This window comes from Anomaloglossus baeobatrachus, chromosome 1 (genome assembly GCF_048569485.1).
Source record: "Anomaloglossus baeobatrachus isolate aAnoBae1 chromosome 1, aAnoBae1.hap1, whole genome shotgun sequence".
In the NCBI taxonomy this organism is placed as follows: domain Eukaryota; kingdom Metazoa; phylum Chordata; class Amphibia; order Anura; family Aromobatidae; genus Anomaloglossus; species Anomaloglossus baeobatrachus.
Window position 1 is genome coordinate 702447117 of NC_134353.1, and position 20988 is coordinate 702468104.

The following is a 20988-nucleotide window of genomic DNA, read 5'->3' on the forward strand; positions in this document are numbered from 1 at the left end:
CCTGAGACTACTCTACACACTGTCACCAGAAATAGGATATACTGGTACGTCCTATGTCTGTAAGGAGTTAAAGGGATTTTCTGGGTACAAAAATAATACTTTGCTGTCCTTAAAGTGAGCCTAGCAACTCCACTATTTTACCTTTTATTTTGCATTTTGAGCTCCCTTTCACCCCCTGCCGCGATACTTGCAGTATGGTATTGTTTATGTTCAGGGCTTTCTGCCAGCATTCCTTTAGAACATCCAGACTACATTTACCATGATTCATTGCACCACACACACTTTTAACTCCCACCTTCACTGCGTACCCACTGCTTCTAAGTGACTAATGATCTCTGGCCTGCCCACTGCACACAGCCTATTTGTGGGGGATTTTTTTTTCCACGTTAACAGTGTGGCAGTCTTAAAAAGACTGTGTGGGAACTGCTGTGGCATACTCGCTTCCTGACTTCTTTCTCCACAGCCTCCCTCCCCTACTACCCCCTTTCAGTGCTTCAGCTCTGTTCCTAGATTCCCAGCTCCCTCCTCCATAACCTCCACCTCTTTCAGAGCTGCACCTTGGTGTGTTGTCCTGCAACCAGCCTCCACACAACTCCTCCACACCACATCCCCTTTATTGTATTGTCTGCAAGAGGGTCCACCCAAACTATAAGAGAACAGTGAGTCAGACGCCAGGATATCTGAGTGATTCATGCTCCTGTCATATCTCCTGTCTCTTCTTGTACACACCCACACTCACAGGCCACGCAGCACCATGTAGGCCGCTTTACTGAGCGCTCCTGGCTGAGACCCGTCCTCTATATCCTGGGATCAGCCTGAGGGACAAGATACCTTCAGTGCAAAGCAGAGGCAAGACGTCTCTGTAGGCTGAGCTTGGACTGGACTGCAGCGGGAAGTAAGGAGCTGCCATATGTGACAGCTCAGGGACGAGCCAGAATTGTAACCGCACATTAATTATGAAGTTTCTTTATTTCTCAGACTTTTGTATTTGTCAAGTCAACATCAATGAAGGAACTTTTTCTTTTCTCTTTACTTCTCTATTATACTGAATAGAATATGTCCTTGGCCTATTTTCCCTGGAACATTCTTTAGTTTCGGTGAATTTGAGGTTTTCAGCTCAGTATACAGAAATATTTCTAGAAGTCTTATTATTTCTGCTCTAAAAGAAGCAAATATTTACTATTTACCTTCCTCCCAACATGGCATTTCACTTTCATTGACACACATTTTATATATCAGTAGTTATTCAGTATATTTGTAAATGCTCCATTTCCTGGGCCCAATTCCCACAACCTAATCAAAGTCAAATCCAGCAGCAGACTGCATCACATATTAGTGGAGATTCCACATCATCAACAGAGGCATAAAATGTTCATGCAGATTTGTCGGCAGGAGAAAAATCCAACATGAAGAAAACAATGGCACTATCTGCAGTGACAGTGGGGCAGATTCTCATGTGGTCCTGCTGCAAAGAATCACATCTGTAGAAAATCCCCTTGTACTGTTAACACAACATAATGCTTTATTCTCACTTGCATTGGAGTCTCAATCTGTACAGGCAATGGCAGTAATTTATCCTCAACAATACCACAGGCTCATGTTCTTGTAGACAAAACTACAGGAACTTTAACAGAGCCTATTAAAATCAAAGTTGCTGTTGTAACGTGTGTGAGCAAGGCCTATAAATATGGCCACACTCCATAAAACCTTTTCTCAGATTAAATAAATTATCAAGCATCGGTTAAATAAATGTAATCCAAGGAGACTGGAGAGCCAAAAAAGTTGTGTATGAAGATGGGTGGTACATTAAGCCATATACATTTATCTGTAGATCATTTGTAGAGCCAGCTTATAATAAATGCAATCTGTCATCAGGTTTTTGCCACCTAATCTGAGAGCGGCATAACAATGGGGCAGAGATCCTGAGTCCACAGATGCTTCTCTTACTGGGCTACTTGGTGTAGTGTTGATAAAATCACTGATTAATCAGCAGTACACTATCATTAGAGGACTACTTGGTGTGCTGCCAGGTAGTCCAGCATATCCATGAGCTTTGTATAACTGCTAGATCTTCAGCAAAGAAAACATTGATTTTATCAAAATGACATCAAACAGCTCAGTAAGTGACACATCACTGAAATCAGGGGCTCTGTCTCTACATTATGCTGCTGTCAGATGTGGAGGGAAAATCTGGTGACAGATTCCCTTTAATAACCTCATCAGTTCATCCTGGGTGTATAAGGCTATGTGCGCACGTTGCGTAAATACATGCAGTTACGCTGCGCTTTGTAGCGCAGCGTAACTGCATGCATCCTGCGTCCCCTGCACAGTCTATGGAGATTGTGCAGGGGCCGTGTGCACGTGGCGTTTTAGAGCGCAGCGCTTCGGCTACTGCCGAAGCGCTGCGTTCTAAGAAGTGACATGTCACTTCTTCCGTGCGCTTTGCCGGCAGCTCCTGCTCTGTCTATGGGAGGAGCTGCAGGCAGAGCGCATGGAATCGGCGCTCACTACGGACATTTCTGCAGCGATTTAAAGCGCACATGTGCTCTTCAGATCACTGCAGAAATTTCTGCAGTGACTGTATGCAACGTGCGCACATAGCCTCACTGCCACAGATCTTACCAGGAGCAGCAGGATCTGATAAGATGAATAGCGCACAATGCAGTTTGCATTCGTGTCTGCTTTTCTTACTGTTCTCTCTTCATGGAAGAATGATACAATGACTACTGAGAAGACAAGTAGGGACATAACTGGCTGTCTGTATTGTGTATAAATTGCACAATGACTTTTTTTCCCTTACAAAACAGGATTTATCTAGCCAAGTAAGGCCTTGTGCGCACACTGTGGTTTTTGCCTCGGAATTGCTGTGGTTTTGGGTGCAGAATCGGTGCAGTTTGTGTTCATAAACTTCATGCAGTCCTTCCCCAGCAAAGTCTGATAAATCTAAAACGCTGTGCGCACGTTGCTTCTTTTTTCCTTACAGGTTTTGCTGCAGATTTTCTGCAGCAAAAAGAAGCAGCATGTCACTTCTTTTCTGCGTTTTTTCCCTGCGTTATGGCATTGACAAGGTTGAAGAAAAAAAAAATCATTTTTGGGCGTTTTTTCTGCCAGAGGGTGCATTTTTCACTGGAGAAACAAATAAGGTGAAAAATGTTAGTGATTGTGTGGCCTTTAAATAAACTGTCAAGATTCTCCTGTGTTGTCACGTGACTTCCAAGTATGTGATTTGCATACTCACTGCCACATTCTGATTAGGAACACAAGGGAATTGAGACCGCGTACGCATGTATGCAAATCACATACTTGTGTTCATGTGACCGGCCGCTCTCTTCTGCAAAATGGAGTGTGCGCACTGAAAGAATTCAGGAGTCTGCAGTCACACGCTGATTGCAGTCTATCATCAGAAGACTAGCCAGCCCCCTCTTAAATCTATAGCCTGATTGTTTATACTTAATTTATATGATCCAGTTTCCTTACTGTTACACCTACCTAGCAGTCTATAGGCTTAGTATCCTACAGATATATCTTGATTTTCCGATCAGATAGAGAGCTGCAGCGCTGAATGCACTGTGCATGATATTCCAGATTCTGGGGCACACATTGTCTCTGCAGGTTATCCTCATGTTTTAAATCTTTTATTCCTTTTCTTTAGTGGTCTACCTATATCCGTGCTACAGTCCGGAAGGAGAGAGGCCTGCCAGTTCTGGTTGAGTTACTTCAGTCGGATTCAGACAAAGTAGTAAGGGCTGTTGCCATAGCTCTGAGGAATCTTTCCATGGACCGGCGCAACAAAGACTTGATTGGTATGTGCTTAGAAGTGCCGTCTGTCACTAAATTCTCACAATTTATTTTTTAAAATGCTAGTGTCCTTGGCATGAAAATGATTGACAAGTTCTATAGTATATTCTCTCTACTCTACATGGTATGAGAAGCTGTTAGTGCTGATGGCCTTTATACCTACAAATAATGTGCTGTCATCATCTAATTACTCCTGATAATAGCAAGTGACATTAATCTATATATAAAATACAGTTGGGCTCAGAAATATTTGGACAGTGACCGTATCTCCGTGATTTGCTCTCTGCTTGCCACTATTTTTTATTTCAAACTAAACAACTGAGATGTAATTGAAGTGGAGACTTTCAGGTTTAATTAAAGGGGTTGATCAGAAATATCCTGTGAAACTCTTTAGGAATTACAACCATTTTCCTACAAAGCCTCCTCATTTCAGGAGCTCAAAAGTAATTGGACAAATTTACTTTGCCATAAATAAAATGTTCATTTCTAGTACTTAGAGAATCCTTTGCAGGCAAAGACTGCCTGACGTGTTGAAGCCATGGATGTCGCCAGACGCTGGGTGTCCTCATTTGTGATGCTTTGCTAGGCCTTTACTGCAGCTGGCTTCTCTTGTCGCATGTTTGTGAGTCTGTCTTAATGCGAAATGCATGCTCAATGTGTTGAGATCTGGTAATTTACTGGGCAATTGAAGAATATTCCACTTTTTTTACCTTTTTAAACTCCTGGGTTGCTTTCTTAGTGTGTATTGGGTCATTGTCCATCTGTGAAGCACCGATCCATCAACCTTGCTGCATTTGGTTGAATCTGAGCAGAGCATATAGTCCTGAACACTACAGACTTCATCCGGCTGCTTCTGTCTTCCGTCACATCATCAGTAACACTGGTGACCCAGTGCCATTGGAAGACATGCATGCCAGTGCCATCACACTGCCTCCACCATGTTTCCTTTCCAGAACTGGGCTGATTTCTTTAGATTATTTTGGGGGGCAAAGTCTAATATGGCCTTCCTATTTTTAAGGCTGATTAATGGTTTGCACCTTGTGGTGAACCCCACTGTACTCGCTCTCAAGAAATCTTCTTCTCTTTTATGATATACTTTTATTGCGGGAACACTCGCTTCCTGTAGATTGTTTTCTGACTTGGGTGGATGCTGTGAAGGGGTTTCTATTTACTACGGAAATGATTTTGTAATTATCCATTATCATGGAAACAAGTCTGCAATAATCCACCACTATTATTGCCTTATGTGGACATTCAGGCCTTTTTGATTTCCCAAGCTTACCAGTGTTTTGTGGGTTTGGTGGTTTGGTTTTTTTTTTTTTTGTTTTTTGTTTTTTTTGCAGAATGTACTAAACTGTTGATTTGTCCACTTCTAACCTTTCTGCTATCTCTCTGTATTTCTTCTTTTTTAGTTTTTGTTTTTTTTCAGCCAAATGGTCTTTCTATTGCATTGAGAGCTCCTTTGACCGCATGTTGTAGGTTCACAAGCACAGCGTCTGACTGCAAATGCCACAACTGGAATCAGCTTGAGACTTTTTACCTGCTTTAAATGTTGATGGATTAACGAGGAAATAGCCGATGCAGCCCATTAAAGATTTTTTTAGATAATTTTTTAATTACTGTTGTTCCCTTTGAAAAAAGACAGCTACATATTAAAGAGCTGTACTTCCTAATCCCTTACTCCAATTAGTATGTAAATACCCTCAAATAAAGCTGAGAGTCTGCACCAAATTGAGGATATCACTGTCTCTTGACTATGTTTTGGTAAACGTCCAAAATACCAAAACATAGGTCCAAAAATATTTGAAAAGTGACACAACTCTATATATAGATAGTTATAGTCATGGCCGAAACTGTTGCCACCATTGAAATTGTTCCAGAAAATGAAGTATTTCTCCCAGAACATTATTGCAGTTACACATGCTTTGTTATATAGGTTTATTTCCTTTTGTGTGGAAAGACAAATTAGATATAACTTCACCGAAAACCGCCAAAAATGGGCCAGATAAAATTGTTTGCACCTTTCCAAAATTGTGAGTAAACAACTTTCTTTCAAGCATAATATGCTTGTTCAAACTCACCTGTGGCTAGAAACCGGTATGGGCAATATGAAAATCACACCTGAAACTAGATAAGAAGAGAAGTTGACTCAATGTTTGCATTGTGTGTCTGTGTGTGCCATACTAAGCATGGCGAAAAGAAAAAGAATAGAACTCTCTTTAGGACTTGAGAAAAAAAATTGTTGAAGATATAAACAATCTCAAGGTTACAAGTCCATCTCCAGAGATCTTGATGTTCCTTTGTCCACAGTGCGCAACATAATCAAGAAGTTTACAGCCCATGACACTGTAACTAATCACTCAAGATGTGGGTGGCAGTAAAAAAAAATTGATGAAAGCTTGCGACGCAGGATAGTCCAAATGGTGGATAAGCAGCCCCAATCAAGTTACAAGCAAAATCAAGCTGGCCTGCAGGCTCAGGGTGCATCAGTGTCAGTGCAAACGATCTGTTGGCATTTGAATAAAATGAAACACTATGACAGGAGACCTAAGAGGACCCCACTGCTTAGTTTGCCAAAATGTGAGTAAGCAAAAATCCTTCTGGGAAAGCATCTTGTGGACAGATGAGGCCACGATACAGCTTTTTTGTAAAGCACATCATTCTTCTCTTTAGTGAAAACAGAATGAGGCCTACAAAGAAAACACAGTATCTACAATCAAATATGGTGGACGTTGAAACATGTATTGGGGTTGTTTTGCTGCCTCTGGGACTAGGTGCCTTGACTGTGTACAAAGTATCATGAATTCTGAAGACTACCAAAAGATTTTAGATCGCACTGTAGTGCCCAGTGTCAAAGCTGGGTTTGCTTGCGTCCTAGGTCATGGGTCTTCCAGCAGGACAATGACCCGAACATACTTCAAAAAGTACCCAGAAATGGATGGAAGCAAAAAGCACGAGAGTTCTGAAGTGGCAGCAACGAGTCCTAAATCCAATTGAACACCTGTGGAGAGATCTTAAAACTGTTGTTGGGAGAAGGCACCTCCAAATATGAGATACCTGGAGCAGTTTGCAAAAGAGAGGTCTAGAATTCCAGTGGAGAGGTGTAAGAAGCTTGTTGATGATTATAGGGAAGAGATTGATTGATTGCAGTTATTTATTCCAAAGGATGTGCAACCAAATAAGTTGAGGTTGCCAACAATTTTGTTCTGCCCATTTTTGGAGTTTTATGTCAAATTATATCCAATTTGCTGTTTGTTTGTTTTTTGTTTTTTTTTTTGTTTTTTGTGGTGTTCCAATGCACAAAAAGGAAATAAACATGTATAATTGCAATAATTTTCTGGGAGAAATGCTTCATTTTCTGGAACAATTTCAAGGGTGCCAACACTTTTGGCCATGACTGTACAAAGAGGAGTGTGTGTATGTATATAATGTATTTCATTCTGTATACCGTAGACTTTCTCTGCTTTCTGTAAGGTTATGCAGAGACTGCACCAGTATGTAGCTGCAGAAGTGAAGGAGGCAGAGATTAGTTTTCAGCTGTGGATTGATGTTGAGAATATTTTTCCTTTTTATGTGCATTGAATTCACATCACATGAAAAGTAACCGCCACGTTTCCAAGCAACGCAAGGGAAGCCAAGGCTGAGGATATAAATATTTAAGAGAATAGCTCAGAGAAGGGAATAGTCTTGAAAGTTTTATATTTTTACAGTAGGTAAGAAGGGAATTTTGTTTACTTACCGTAAATTCCTTTTCTTCTAGCTCCAATTGGGAGACCCAGACAGTGGGTGTATAGCTACTGCCCTCTGGAGGCCGCACAAAGAACTACACTTAAAAGTGTAAGGCCCCTCCCCTTCTGGCTATACACCCTCCCGTAGGAGTACAGATTCCTCAGTTTTAGTACCAAGGCAAGAAGGAGGAAAGCCAATAACAGTTTCAAAAACAAATTAAATCCGATAACACGATCGGAGAACTTAAGAAACAACATGAACAACATGTGCACCCGAAAAAACGAAACCCTAAGAACAAATAGGGCGGGTGCTGGGTCTCCCAATTGGAGCTAGAAGAAAAGGAATTTACGGTAAGTAAACAAAATTCCCTTCTTCTTTTTCGCTCCTAATTGGGAGACCCAGACAGTGGGACGTCCAAAAGCAGTCCCTGGGTGGGTAAAAAGATACCACATGAACGGGCTGTCAGACAGCCTCTTCCTACAGGTGGGCCACCGCCGCCTGAAGGACCTGTCTACCTAGGCTGGCATCTGCCGAAGCGTAGGTATGCACTTGATAGTGTTTGGTAAACGTGTGCAGACTCGACCAGGTAGCCGCCTGGCACACTTGCTGAGCCGTAGCCTGATGCCGTAATGCCCAGGACGCACCCACGGCTCTGGTAGAATGGGCCTTCAGTCCAGATGGAATCGGAAGCCCAGCAGAACGGTATGTGTGAAGAATTGGTTCCTTGATCCATCGCGCCAGGGTGGATTTGGAAGCTTGCGATCCCTTATGCTGACCAGCGACTAGGACAAAGAGCGCATCCGAACGGCGTAGAGCCGCCGTGCGAGAAATGTAAATCCTGAGTGCTCTCACCAGGTCCAACAGATGTAAACCCTTTTCAAATTGGTGAACTGGATGCGGACACAAAGATGGTAAGGTGATATCCTGATTGAGATGAAAGGAAGAAACCACCTTGGGAGAAAACTCTGGAATTGGACGCAGTACTACCTTGTCTTGGTGAAACACCAGGAAGGGAGATTTGCAAGATAACGCCGCTAGCTCGGACACTCTTCGAAGAGACGTGACCGCCACAAGAAAAACTACCTTTTGTGAAAGCCGAGAAAGGGGAACCTCTTTCAAAGGCTCGAAAGGCGGCTTCTGGAGAGCAATGAGAACCTTGTTCAGATCCCAGGGTTCCAATGGCCGTCTGTAAGGAGGAACGATATGACAAACTCCTTGGAGAAACGTGCGTACTTTAGAAAGCTGTGCCAAGCGCTTCTGAAAGAATACGGATAGCGCGGAGACTTGACCCTTAAGAGAGCTAAGCGACAAACCTTTTTCCAACCCAGACTGCAGGAAGGAAAGAAAAATTGGCAATGCAAATGGCCAGGGAGAAAACCCTTGAGCCAAGCACCACGCTAAGAATATCTTCCACGTTCTGTGATAGATCTTAGCTGAGGATGGTTTTCTAGCCTGTCTCATTGTGGCAACAACCTCCTGAGATAAACCTGAGGCCGCTAGGATCCAGGACTCAATGGCCACACAGTCAGGTTCAGGGCCGCAGAATTCAGATGGAAAAACGGCCCTTGAGACAGCAAATCTGGACGGTCTGGTAGTGTCCACGGTTGGCCTACCGTGAGATGCCACAGATCCGGGTACCACGACCTTCTTGGCCAATCTGGAGCGACGAGTATGGCTCGATGGCAGTCGGACCTGATTTTCCGGAGAACTCTGGGTAACAATGCTAGAGGTGGGAACACATAGGGGAGTCGGAATTGCGACCAATCCTGAACCAAGGCGTCTGCCGCCAATGCTCGGTGATCGTGAGACCGTGCCATGAAAACTGGGACCTTGTTGTTGTGCCGTGACGCCATCAGATCGACGTCCGGCGTCCCCCAGCGGCAACAGATCTGCTGAAACACGTCCGGGTGAAGGGACCATTCTCCTGCGTCCATGCCCTGGCGACTGAGAAAGTCTGCTTCCCAGTTTTCCACGCCTGGGATGTGAACTGCGGATATGGTGGACGCTCTGCTTTCCACCCACGTCAAAATCCGTTGGACTTCTTGAAAAGCTTGGCGACTGCGTGTTCCCCCTTGGTGGTTGATGTAAGCCACCGCCTTAGAATTGTCCGACTGAATCCGAATCTGCTTGCCTTCCAGCCATTGTTGGAAGGCTCGCAGGGCAAGATAGATTGCTCTGATTTCCAGAACATTGATCTGCAGGGTGGACTCTTCCAGAGTCCACATTCCCTGAGCCCTGTGGTGGAGATACACCGCTCCCCACCCTGATAGGCTCGCATCCGTCGTGACCACTGCCCAGGACGGGGGAAGGAACGACTTTCCCTGTGACAATGAGGTGGGGAGAAGCCACCAACGGAGAGAGTCCTTGGCAGTCTGAGAGAGGGAGACAGTCCTGTCGAGGGACGTCGATTTCCCGTCCCATTGGCGTAGAATGTCCCATTGTAGAGGGCGCAGATGAAACTGCGCGAACGGGACTGCCTCCATTGCTGCTACCATCTTTCCTAGGAAATGCATGAGGCGCCTCAGTGAGTGCGACTGGCTCTGAAGGAGAGATTGCACTCCAGTCCGTAGCGAGCACTGCTTGTCCAGTGGAAGCCTCACTATCGCTGAGAGAGTATGAAACTCCATGCCAAGATAAGTCAGAGATTGGGTCGGGGTTAGATGAGACTTTGGAAAGTTGATAATCCACCCGAAACTCTGGAGAGTGTCTAGTGCCACCTTCAGACTGTGTTGGCATGCCTCTTGAGAGGGTGCCTTTATAAGCAGGTCGTCTAGATACGGGATGACCGAGTGACCCTGCGAGTGCAGAACAGCTACTACTGCTGCCATGACCTTGGTGAAGACCCGGGGGGCTGTTGCCAGACCGAAAGGTAACGCTACGAACTGTAGGTGTTCGTCGTGTATGACGAAGCGTAGGAAACGCTGATGCTCTGGTGCGATCGGCACGTGGAGATACGCATCCTTGATATCTATTGATGCTAGAAAATCTCCTTGAGACATTGAGGCTATGACGGAGCGTAGGGATTCCATCCGGAACCTCCTGACTTTTACGTGTCTGTTGAGCAACTTTAGATCCAGGACGGGCCGATACGATCCGTCCTTTTTTGGGACCACAAACAGATTGGAGTAAAAACCGTGACCTTGTTCCTGAAGCGGGACGGAGGTCACCACTCCTTCCGCCTTTAGAGCGGCCACCGCCTGCAACAGAGCATCGGCTCGGTCTGGTGGTGGAGAAGTTCTGAAGAAACGAGTTGGCGGACGAGAACTGAACTCTATCCTGTACCCGTGAGACAGAATATCCCTCACCCAACGGTCTTTGACGTGTGACAGCCAGATGTCGCCAAAGTGGGAAAGCCTCCCACCGACCGCGGGTGTGAGAATCGGAGACCGCAAGTCAGGAGGACGCCGTCTTGGCAACGGTTCCTCCGGCTGTCCTTTTTGGGCGTGACCGAGACCTCCCAGAATCTGAGCGTCTCTGGTCCTTTTGAGTCTTTTTTGACGAGGCGAATTGGGACCTGCCCGGTCCTCAAAAGGACCGATAACCAGACTGACCCTTCCTCTGTTGGGGCTTGTTTTGTCTGTGTTGCGGTAAGGAAGAGTCCTTACCCTTGGAGTGTTTGATGATTTCATCCAAACGCTCTCCAAACAATCGGTCACGAGAAAAAGGCAAATTGGTTAAGCACTTCTTGGAATGAGAATCTGCTTTCCAATGTCTCAACCACAGGGCCCTACGCAAAACAACGGAGTTGGCTGACGCCACTGCCGTGCGGCTTGTAGCGTCAAGAACAGCATTAATCGCGTACGACGCGAATGCCGCCATTTGCGAGGTCAATGGTGCTACCTGCGGGGCACATGCACGTGTGACGGAGTCAACTCGCGCAAGCCCGGCTGAGATAGCTTGGAGTGCCCATACGGCCGCAAAAGAAGGCGCTAATGACGCTCCAATCGCTTCATAGATGGATTTCAGCCAGCGCTCCATCTGCCTGTCAGTGGCATCTTTAAGTGCCGCTCCATCTTCAACTGCAACCAAGGATCTAGCTGCAAGCCTGGAAATTGGAGGATCCACTTTTGGACACTGGGTCCAACCCTTGACCACCTCAGGGGGAAAAGGATAGCGTGTATCTTTAAGCCGTTTAGGAAAACGCCTTTCAGGATAAGCGTGGGGTTTCTGGATTGCGTCTCTAAAGTCAGCGTGGTCCAGAAAAGTGCTTAAAGTACGCTTAGGGTATCTGAAATGGATTCTCTCGTGCTGCGAAGCTGACTCCTCCACAAGAGGAGCTGGTGGGGAAATATTTAACATCTTATTGATGTTAAATATAAGATCATTAACTATGGCGTCACCATCTGGTGTATCTAGATTGAGAGCGGTCCCAGGGTCAGAATCCTGATCAGTTACGTCCGCCTCATCACCCATAGATTCATCTCGCTGGGATTCTGACCATTGAGATGAATGTGAAGGCCCGTCATAGCGAGCCCGCTTAGGCTGCCCGGGGCCATCGTCCGAGTCAGAGTCTTCACCCTGAGGTGTATATGCCCGTCCCGGAGCTTGGAGCTGAGGGGGACCAGGGGGCAATGATTGCACAGTGTCCGTGGCCTGAAGTACAGGCCTAGCTCGCAATGTGTCAAGAATTTGTGACATAGTGAGAGACATTCTGTCAGCAAAAGCTGCAAACTCAGTTCCTGTCACCTGGACAGCATTCACAGGTGGTACACCCTGGGTCACGTCCAGCAGAGGTCCCGACTGTGCAAGCGCCGCAGGGGCCGAGCACTGCACACAATGGGGGTCCGTGGAGCCTGCTGGTAGAAAAGTCCCACAAGCGGTGCAGGAAGCATATAATGTCTGTGCCTTGGCACCCTTGCGTTTTACGGACGACATGTTGCTGGCTCTCTGCAATGTGAGAGAGTCTATAGCCAAAGGGCGCCCAGCGCTATGCAATACAAAGTATTTGTATAAACAAAATACTAAGAATAATACTGGCACAAGAGGGGGCTTACCGCCCGCTGAATAGCGGGTTCCCTGTCTGGGTCTCCCCGGCTCCCCTCTGCAGCTCAGCGTGTCAGCAGGAATGGCTGCCGGCGTCTGTGGAGAGGGGCGGTCCGTGGGAGTTCCCAAACAAAAGTGCGGGAACAGTGTCCCCTCTGTGCCGATTGTGAGGGCTGGAGTATGTAAAAACGACTCCAGCCCTCAGCGCTGATGCACTGGCCAGCGTCCCGCCCCTCTCCTGACTGGCAGGTCTGGGGGCGGGAACGAACGGAAGCAGGCCGCAAAAGCCGGGGACTCGAGTTATCAGCGCGGCCGCCGTAAAAGCGCGGGCCGCGCTGAAGTCCCCGGCGCACCACAAGTGTCAGCCGCGCCGCTGTCCCAGCGGCCGGCGCGACCGTTCCTAGACGTGGCCAGCGTCCCGCCCCTCTCCTGACTGGCAGGTCCGGGGGCGGGAACGAACGGAAGCAGGCCGCAAAAGCCGGGGACTCGAGTTATCAGCGCGGCCGCCGTAAAAGCGCGGGCCGCGCTGAAGTCCCCGGCGCACCACAAGTGCCAGCCGCGCCGCAGTCCCAGCGGCCGGCGCGACCGTTTCCCACTAGTGTGCCTGCTTCAGCGAAGCTGAATGAGGCCTGGCACAAGCGCCGTAGCGCTGATGTCCCCCGGCGCACTACAACACCCAGCAAGCTGCGGTGTGAGCGCCAAATGCACGGGGACACAGAGTACCTTGAGGAAGCAGGGCCATGTCCCTGATGTACTCCGCTCCATCCAGCATCTTCTCCAGGGGCTGTAGATGGAGCACGGTCTCAGTGCCTGGAGACCGGTAAATCCCACTTCACCCAGAGCCCTGTAAAAAGGGATGGGGAAGGAATCAGCATGTGGGCTCCTGCCGCCGTACCCGCAATGGGTACCTCAACCTTACAAACACCTCCGACATACAGTGGGGTGAGAAGGGAGCATGCTGGGGACACTATATGTGTCCTCTTTTCTTCCATCCGATATAGTCAGCAGCTGCTGCTGACTAAAAACAATGGAGCTATGCGTGCGTGTCTGACCTCCTTGCGCACAAAGCTAAAACTGAGGAATCTGTACTCCTACGGGAGGGTGTATAGCCAGAAGGGGAGGGGCCTTACACTTTTAAGTGTAGTTCTTTGTGCGGCCTCCAGAGGGCAGTAGCTATACACCCACTGTCTGGGTCTCCCAATTAGGAGCGAAAAAGAAACATTCATATTGAAATTGGGAAGTAAAGGCACATTGCATGAGATCCTATGACGAAGTGTTCTGAAATGACCTTGTGACATAAGTCTTGAGGCTTGTTTTTTTTTGTCTTTTTAGGCAATTATGCCATGGGACAGCTGGTCCGAAACTTGCCTGGAGGGCAACAGCGGCCTGCTAAGAATCTGGAAGAAGACACTGTGGTGGCTGTGCTGAACACTATCCATGAAATAGTCACAGACAGCTCTGAAAATGCCCGTTCCCTCATCCAGACACAGGGAATTGAAAAACTGATCACTATAAACAAATCCAGGTAACTAAAGATGAGCTGGGACATGAGAAAAGCAGATGTGTAAAGTTAGTTTTAGGGAGGGCAGAGAATGCAGTCTTTAAAAATAAAAGCGCATGATGAGGAAATGAGTGCAGGATAGAAGCTGTGCTCATCAAAGAGCTGATCTAGACAACAGCAGCTTGGATACACTCAGACATCACTTCCAGCCTATATTTCTGAGAGAGAAACTCCCACAAGAGTAAAATCCTGAAATTTGGGTCCGACTGGAAATTGAATAGAGGAATGACAACTGTAGATTGAAAGTTGGTTCAATTGTATTACCTAAAGGCAACCACTATCATATCAAAAGTGTTTATAGCCTTAAAAGCAAAGATCCAGTAAAATCCTGTTGGGTTTTGCATCTGCGTGTGTGTGTAATTGTAAGATTATAATGCAAAATCTATATAATACATGTACGTTCAGTGCAGATTATAAGATTTAGTAACCGCCTAGATAATGATTCAAGTAGTTTGTAAAATATATTAACAATTGATGGTGGCAAACCTAATGCGAGTGTCAGGCTTGTAGAAACGACCAGGCGGCAGCTCCACTGCGTCTGTAAGGCTATGTGCGCACGTTGCGTAAATTCATGCAGTTACGCTGCGCTTTGTAGCGCAGCGTAACTGCATGCGTCCTGCGTCCCCTGCACAGTCTATGGAGATTGTGCAGGGGCCGTGCGCACGTGGCGTCTCAGTGCGCAGCGCTTCGGCTACTGCCGAAGCGCTGCGCAAAAAGAAGTGACATGTCACTTCTTCCGTGCGCTTTGCCGGCAGCTCCTGCTCTGTCTATGGCAGGAGCTGCAGGCAGAGCGCACGTTCTCGCCGGCACCATGCGCTTCAGAACGGAGCTTTTCAGCTGCGCTCTGAAGCGCACCTTTTACGGTGCTGGGCTAGTACGCAACGTGCGCACATACCCTAATGACACTGATCTGTTCTGAAAGGTTTCACATACACTGCACATGAGCACCGTGATTATTTTACATCAGGTTTTGTTTCTTGTGTAGGTCAACATAGTATATTTTATAGAACATATCATAGAACATAACAAGGGCCCCAGAGGTAAAGGGGAACAGTAATGCCTCCAAAGCAGGTGGAATTGTGCAGTATGATGAGCTGTTGGACTGTAAAGGGCCCATATATTGGTCCTCTGTCGGGCCCTTTTCTGTCTGTCCATCAGAGTATAACCATGTATGCTGTTTGGTGATGAAAACATTCATGTTTTGAATCTTCTGCTGTCTTACACAGTCAGTGCCCAAGAGAGGTGAAGGCTGCCTCCCATGTCCTACAGATGATCTGGAGCTACAAGGAACTCCGCAATGCTCTTCAGAAAGAAGGATGGAACAAAACAAACTTCCAGGTTAAGACTTTTGTTATGATGTTCTGCTGCTGTTTGGGGACATGACCGAATCCCTGTAAATCACAAATGTTAATTTAACGGTTAATAATGTTCAAAAGCTACAAACTGGGCGCAGTAATAGGAGCTACGGTATATAATTAACAAAAAAAGCCAATAAACAAGAAAAACCCTCAAGAAGTGAATGAAAATTCAGCTTTATTAAATACATAGATAAATGCATAAAAAAAAGTTTAAAATGGAATCCTGCAGATAATGAACATAGTAATGGTGACTAATATAAAAAGATATTAATATATAGAAGTATTTTAAAGTGCTTCCTAATAGTAATCAAAGGGAATCTGTCACCAGGTTTTTGCCACCTAATCTGAAAGCAGCATAATGTAGAGATCCTGATTCCAGCGGTGTGTCACTTACTGGGCTGTGTAGTGTAGTTTTGTAAATCTACTGCTGATTAAATAGTGATCTTATTAGAGGACTACTTGGTGTGCTGCCACGTAGTCCAGCATATTCATAAGCTCTGTATAACTGCAAGATCTGCAGCAGAGAAAACATTGATTTTATCAAAATGACAGCAATCAGCTTAGTAAGTGACGCATCGCTGGAGTCAGGGGCTCTGTCTCTACATTATGCTTCTCTCAGATGGGGGAGCAAAAACCTGGTGACAGATTCCCTTTAGGCAGTAGTTTAGTTCTGTGTAGCACTAACATGTGGTAGTGGTAATGCTAGCTTTCATGGTCCGGCGTCATGCAGGCACACCAGGGGGAATGACGCCTGGGACATGTCGCCATGGGGTGGAGCCCACATGACATCGGATGCGTTACCCAGGAGACAGCAAAAGCTGGAACCAGCAGCGAGCACTTTGCTTTCAGAGGGAGACGCTTGTATACAGCTTTGTATCGCCACCTGCTGGATATGACATTAGAGCAGGTTTAAAGTATATGAATACACATAGGTGCCAATTTGCTGTGCTCCAATCAACTGTATGAGCGAGAGGAGAAATTGAGTGACATCTATAGTCATAACATTGTAAGTACATGTAGAGTGTGTTTATTATCTGCAGGATTCCCTTTAAGGCTATGTGAGCATGCTGAGTATTTGGTGCAGATATTTTCTGCAGCAAATCTGTACCTTCTGGCAGAAAAACGCACCAAAAACAGCATTCATTTTTGGTGCTTTTTTACCATGCTTTTTTCATAATGAAGTCAATGGGTGGAAGGGCTGAAAGATGCAGGCAAAAACGCACCAAGAAATGACATGCTGCAGATCCCCTTCTGCATCAAATCTGCAAGGAAAAAAATAAGGAACGTAAGCACAGCACTTCAGAATTGTCATACACTTTGCTGGCATATGGATAGGCATGCAGATCTCTAACAATAGTGCACCAAAAAATGCATGAAAAATCCAGTGTGTGCTCGCAGCCTTAAACTTTTATGTATTTGTATATGTGTTTTAATATGTATTTAATAAAGAGGAATATTTAAGCATTCTAAAGCTGTGCGGCCATTACACAGATAGCCCCCCCCCCCCCCCCTCTACTGGGAGGAAATGTGCTTAATTCTGTCAGGCTTTGGTGTTTTGGTCAGAGGTGCGGTAGACGCGGTCTCAGTCACCACTTAGTACATTGATAGCGGCTCAGCACTGCATCAGACAGAAGATTGGGAAACCTTGGCAGCAAAAGGGTAAATTTTTTTGGGGGTGTCAGATTTCAAAAGGATATAATCATATCTAAGGATAATGTCTTATCTATTCAGACAGGCTGTCTGTCTTTGGTCACAAGTTAGTGGTTTGAATTTCAGCCCACCCAATCCTTTTGTGGGTTTTGGTTTGATTTTTTTTTTTGTTTTTTTTTTTTTTTTTTTTAGGGCTGGGAGGAGGGTGGATGTGGGATCATTAGTGCCAAAGTGGTCTGCTAGCCTCTTATTCTTTCCTTATAAAATAATTGGCTGCGCTAAACATACGAAATCGAAGATTCCGAGCAAACAATTGACCAACATGTGTCTTTTTTAGATCTATTTTATTTTTCTACTGCAGTCTTGCCTTTGTAAGAAGTTGTTCCTTCCTGTGAGTGATTTCATAGTTTATTTTTAACCCCTTTGTCTCATATATATTATAGTCTGCCACATCAACGCTTCCAAAGGGATCGAAGGGTAATGGAAAGACCGGATTTGATGACAGCACGCTTCCTCTAGTGGACAAAAATCAAGGTGAGCAACAAGGTTTATGGTTGAACCCCACATTTTTTTTACATATCTGTGACAGACATTTGCTGATGAAAAAAGACCAATTCTATCAAAATATAAAGTTATTTAACCTTTACTGTAAATCTGTAAAAAATAGTATAGCAATGCCAGCATTGCTGATTTCTCGTCACTTCACCTCTCCACAAACATTGGTCGAAAATATGTAAAATGTCATATATACCCCAAAATGGTATCAATAAAAGCTAGAGCTTGCCACATAAAAAGAAACCCTCAGCTCTCTTGGTAAGAAAATAAAGTTGTAGATCCCAGAAAATGACAATTTTTTTTAATATTTTTTTTAATCAAGTTCTGAACTTTTTAAAACCAGTAATATAACACTATACATTTGGCCTTATTGTAATCATACTGACCCCAAAAAACCTACAGCCTGGTCATTTTTACTAAAAAAAAATTAGAAAAGTGGGAGTGCAGTTAACAATTTTATCCCCCTTTTTTTAATTTTTTATTTTTTTCCATTTTATATCCATTTTATGGTAACGTGAATGGTGTCATTGAACACTACAACCTTGCGAAATAAAAAAAAAAACCAAGCAGTCATGTAGACGAAAGCACAAAAAATGGCTCTTTGAAGAGGGAAGTAAAAAAACCAATGCGCAAAATGTGAACATTGGCTGATTGGAAGGGGTTGAACAATGTTTTTTTTTTTTTTTATGCTACAGTACACTTTTTACACTAAAATAAAACAAGCAATTTGATTTATGGCTGCTTTCACACTACGTTTTTTTAACATGTGTCCTGAACGTTTTTTTTAACGCAAAAACAGATCCCGTGCAAATGCGTTTTCATTTCAATGGACTCGCGTCAACATGCGTTTTTTGCGTGCGTTATAGTGAGGATCCAGCGAGTTGTAGTTTTTTAACATTTTTCAAAAACGCTACTTGTAGCGTTTTTGAGCTGCGTCCAAATACTGCAAATTGCTGGATCCTGACTATACTGCATGCAAACGCAGGTGAACGCTGGCATGCTGATAAACAGGATCCTGCTTGCTCTACTGAGCATGCCCAGAAACCAGCCTCACGTGATCAGTCCCTCTCTCCCCCTCCCTCTCTCTCTCTCTCCCCCGCCTGAGAGCTGCGGACACTCGTAACGAAGGTAAATATCGGGTAACCAAGCAAAGCTCTTCTCTTAGTTATCCGATGTTTACGTTGGTTACGTGTGCAGGGAGCCCGGCTCCTAGCAGCTGCGGATGCTCGTAACCAAGGTAAATATCGGGTATCCAAGCAAGTTACCCGATGTTCACCTTGGTTACGAGCCTCTGCAGCTGTCAGAAACCGGCTCCCAGTCTATCACGTTCAGTTCCACTGACTCCCGATCACATGACTCCAATGCCCGCCCATAAACTTAAAGTGACAGGATCCTGTAAAATAACACATGCGTTTGCATGAGTTTTTTTTGCTGTAAAAGCAGGATCCGCTTTTACAGCAAAAAAGTTAATGACGCATGTTAAAAAAAAAAAACGTAGTGTGAAAGCAGCCTAGGCTGTAAAGTGTCTGCCTGCTGGTGGATGTAGCCTTGCATTTTTCTAGAATTGATTCCTTGCCAGAATTCCAAGGGTTTACATCGTATTGTCACTCTGCCTTGTTTCATTGCTGCCATGTTGGTTTCTTCAGAGGCACTTTTTTTTTTTTTTTTTTAATGGATTTGCCATATTCCTTGTTTTGCATCTTTTGTATAAGTAGAGACCACTTTGGAAGACTAATTAAAACTAACTGAATTACAGGAAACAAGAAGTCAGGAAGCCGTGACATGATTCCCATGGGGGAGCTTGGACCTGGTAAGCAGACAATGGAAGAGAAGCTATAGCGCCCATGAGAATTATCAATACCTCTTACTCGTTACAAAATTTTAAAGATTTTCTTATGTTAAAGGGAATCTGTAGGATTTTGCCTCCTAAACTATTTATATGGCATGTAACTCTTTCATAGACAAATTAATTCAATCCCTGATTGTCAGTAATGGAGGAATGCACCTGCCATGGGAAGGTATTGCTGGATTTTTCTTTTGAAAGGATCTACATGTGCTTAGAAATAGTTTGAAGGGTAAAATCCTGCGGACAGATTCCCTTTAACTGCATGTCCAAATATAAAGGGTTTCTAATAATTTTCATCAATAGTTCTGCATAGAATGGCCTAAATTGTCAATATCGTCATCATTATTGTCATTAGTATCACAAATGGCACCATCTTTTTCCGCAATGCAGTTTAAATACGGTTTTTTTCCTATAAATTATTTTTTTTTGTTTTTCAACTGCCACTTCTTGTGGGGATTGGTACGTTTTGTTCCTTGCGATGGTATATTTCATTAGGCCCATATATATCATGTTTGTTATACTGATCGTCATTGACTGTTTTCATATACACATGCCAAGCTAATGTTGAAACTGGCGCAAGTCTATAGGACTGTATGACTGATTTGGCACATTGTTCTAGCTTCTGTTGTGATCAAAAGCTATGATGTATATGTGAACAGAGCCTTATACTGATTTACTACAGGTTTTGCTTTAAACACCTTTTAATACTTTTCTTTTAATAAAAGAAAAGGGTTTATAGATGTAGCCCAACTCCCAACCAAAACATGGCTTTTTCCAGCCCAGCCTTATGTGCTCTTCTCTTCCTATGTCATATTGATTTTTTTGTCATTATGCTTTGCAAAATTAATATTCTTTGCTTCTTTTCCTTAGATGGATATTCCACTATTGATCACAGAGACAAGGAGCGTAAATACAGATCCAATGAAAACATGGGAGATCTGTCGGAGAAGGAGCCCTTAAAGGTACCTTGATCAGCCATCTCATTGACTTGCCGTAGGTGTTGATCTAATCTGCGCAGCAGCGGGAGAGAGTAACTTGCTGGTGTATTGCATGTCACACTTGCCCCATTAGGATGTGTTAGTAATTGATCACAGCAAATTTGCCCTTCTTGAAGTGTGTTATTCTGAGTAAGAAATTAAGTGGTCACTTTCCCATCCAGAAAAAGCCTGGCTTCACATATCCACCATTTATTGGTAGTCTGGATAGTTTGGATAAAGAGATCTGCTGCAAGTCCGCAGAACGTGCTCAAATGTAGGATGTGTGAAGACAGCCTAAAAATAACATTTATTTTGCTGACTGTCGTGACCTCATCCCTTCACAAACTTGCACTGATTTCCTAGGTTTGTTTGGGGGTTTTTTTGGGTGTTTTGTTTAGTTGTCCTTTTTTTCCATTTTAAAGTTGTACTTTTTTGTTTTCTTTCATGATATAGCCCTCATTTAAAAAGGAAAACCATGTAAGTTTTATGGCATCCTCTAGGTGTCGCTGCTTTTAGTGTGAACGTGCTGAA

The 20988-nt window shown here is 44.6% G+C and overlaps 1 protein-coding gene across 6 annotated transcripts in view; it reads left to right on the plus strand.

Moving 5' to 3' along the window:
* ARVCF (ARVCF delta catenin family member) overlaps positions 1–20988 on the plus strand; it is a 330276-nt gene that overhangs the window by 302461 nt on the left and 6827 nt on the right. For 5 of the 6 annotated variants that reach the window (XM_075320975.1, XM_075320971.1, XM_075320991.1 and 2 more), the window contains 7 exons: positions 3653–3803; positions 13843–14035; positions 15298–15409; positions 17523–17613; positions 19391–19444; positions 20351–20442; positions 20911–20934. In XM_075320975.1, coding sequence (XP_075177090.1) covers positions 3653–3803; positions 13843–14035; positions 15298–15409; positions 17523–17613; positions 19391–19444; positions 20351–20442; positions 20911–20934 — 717 coding nt within the window. The remainder of the gene's footprint in view (positions 1–3652; positions 3804–13842; positions 14036–15297; positions 15410–17522; positions 17614–19390; positions 19445–20350; positions 20443–20910; positions 20935–20988) is intronic. The other variant, XM_075320997.1, reaches the window with a different exon arrangement.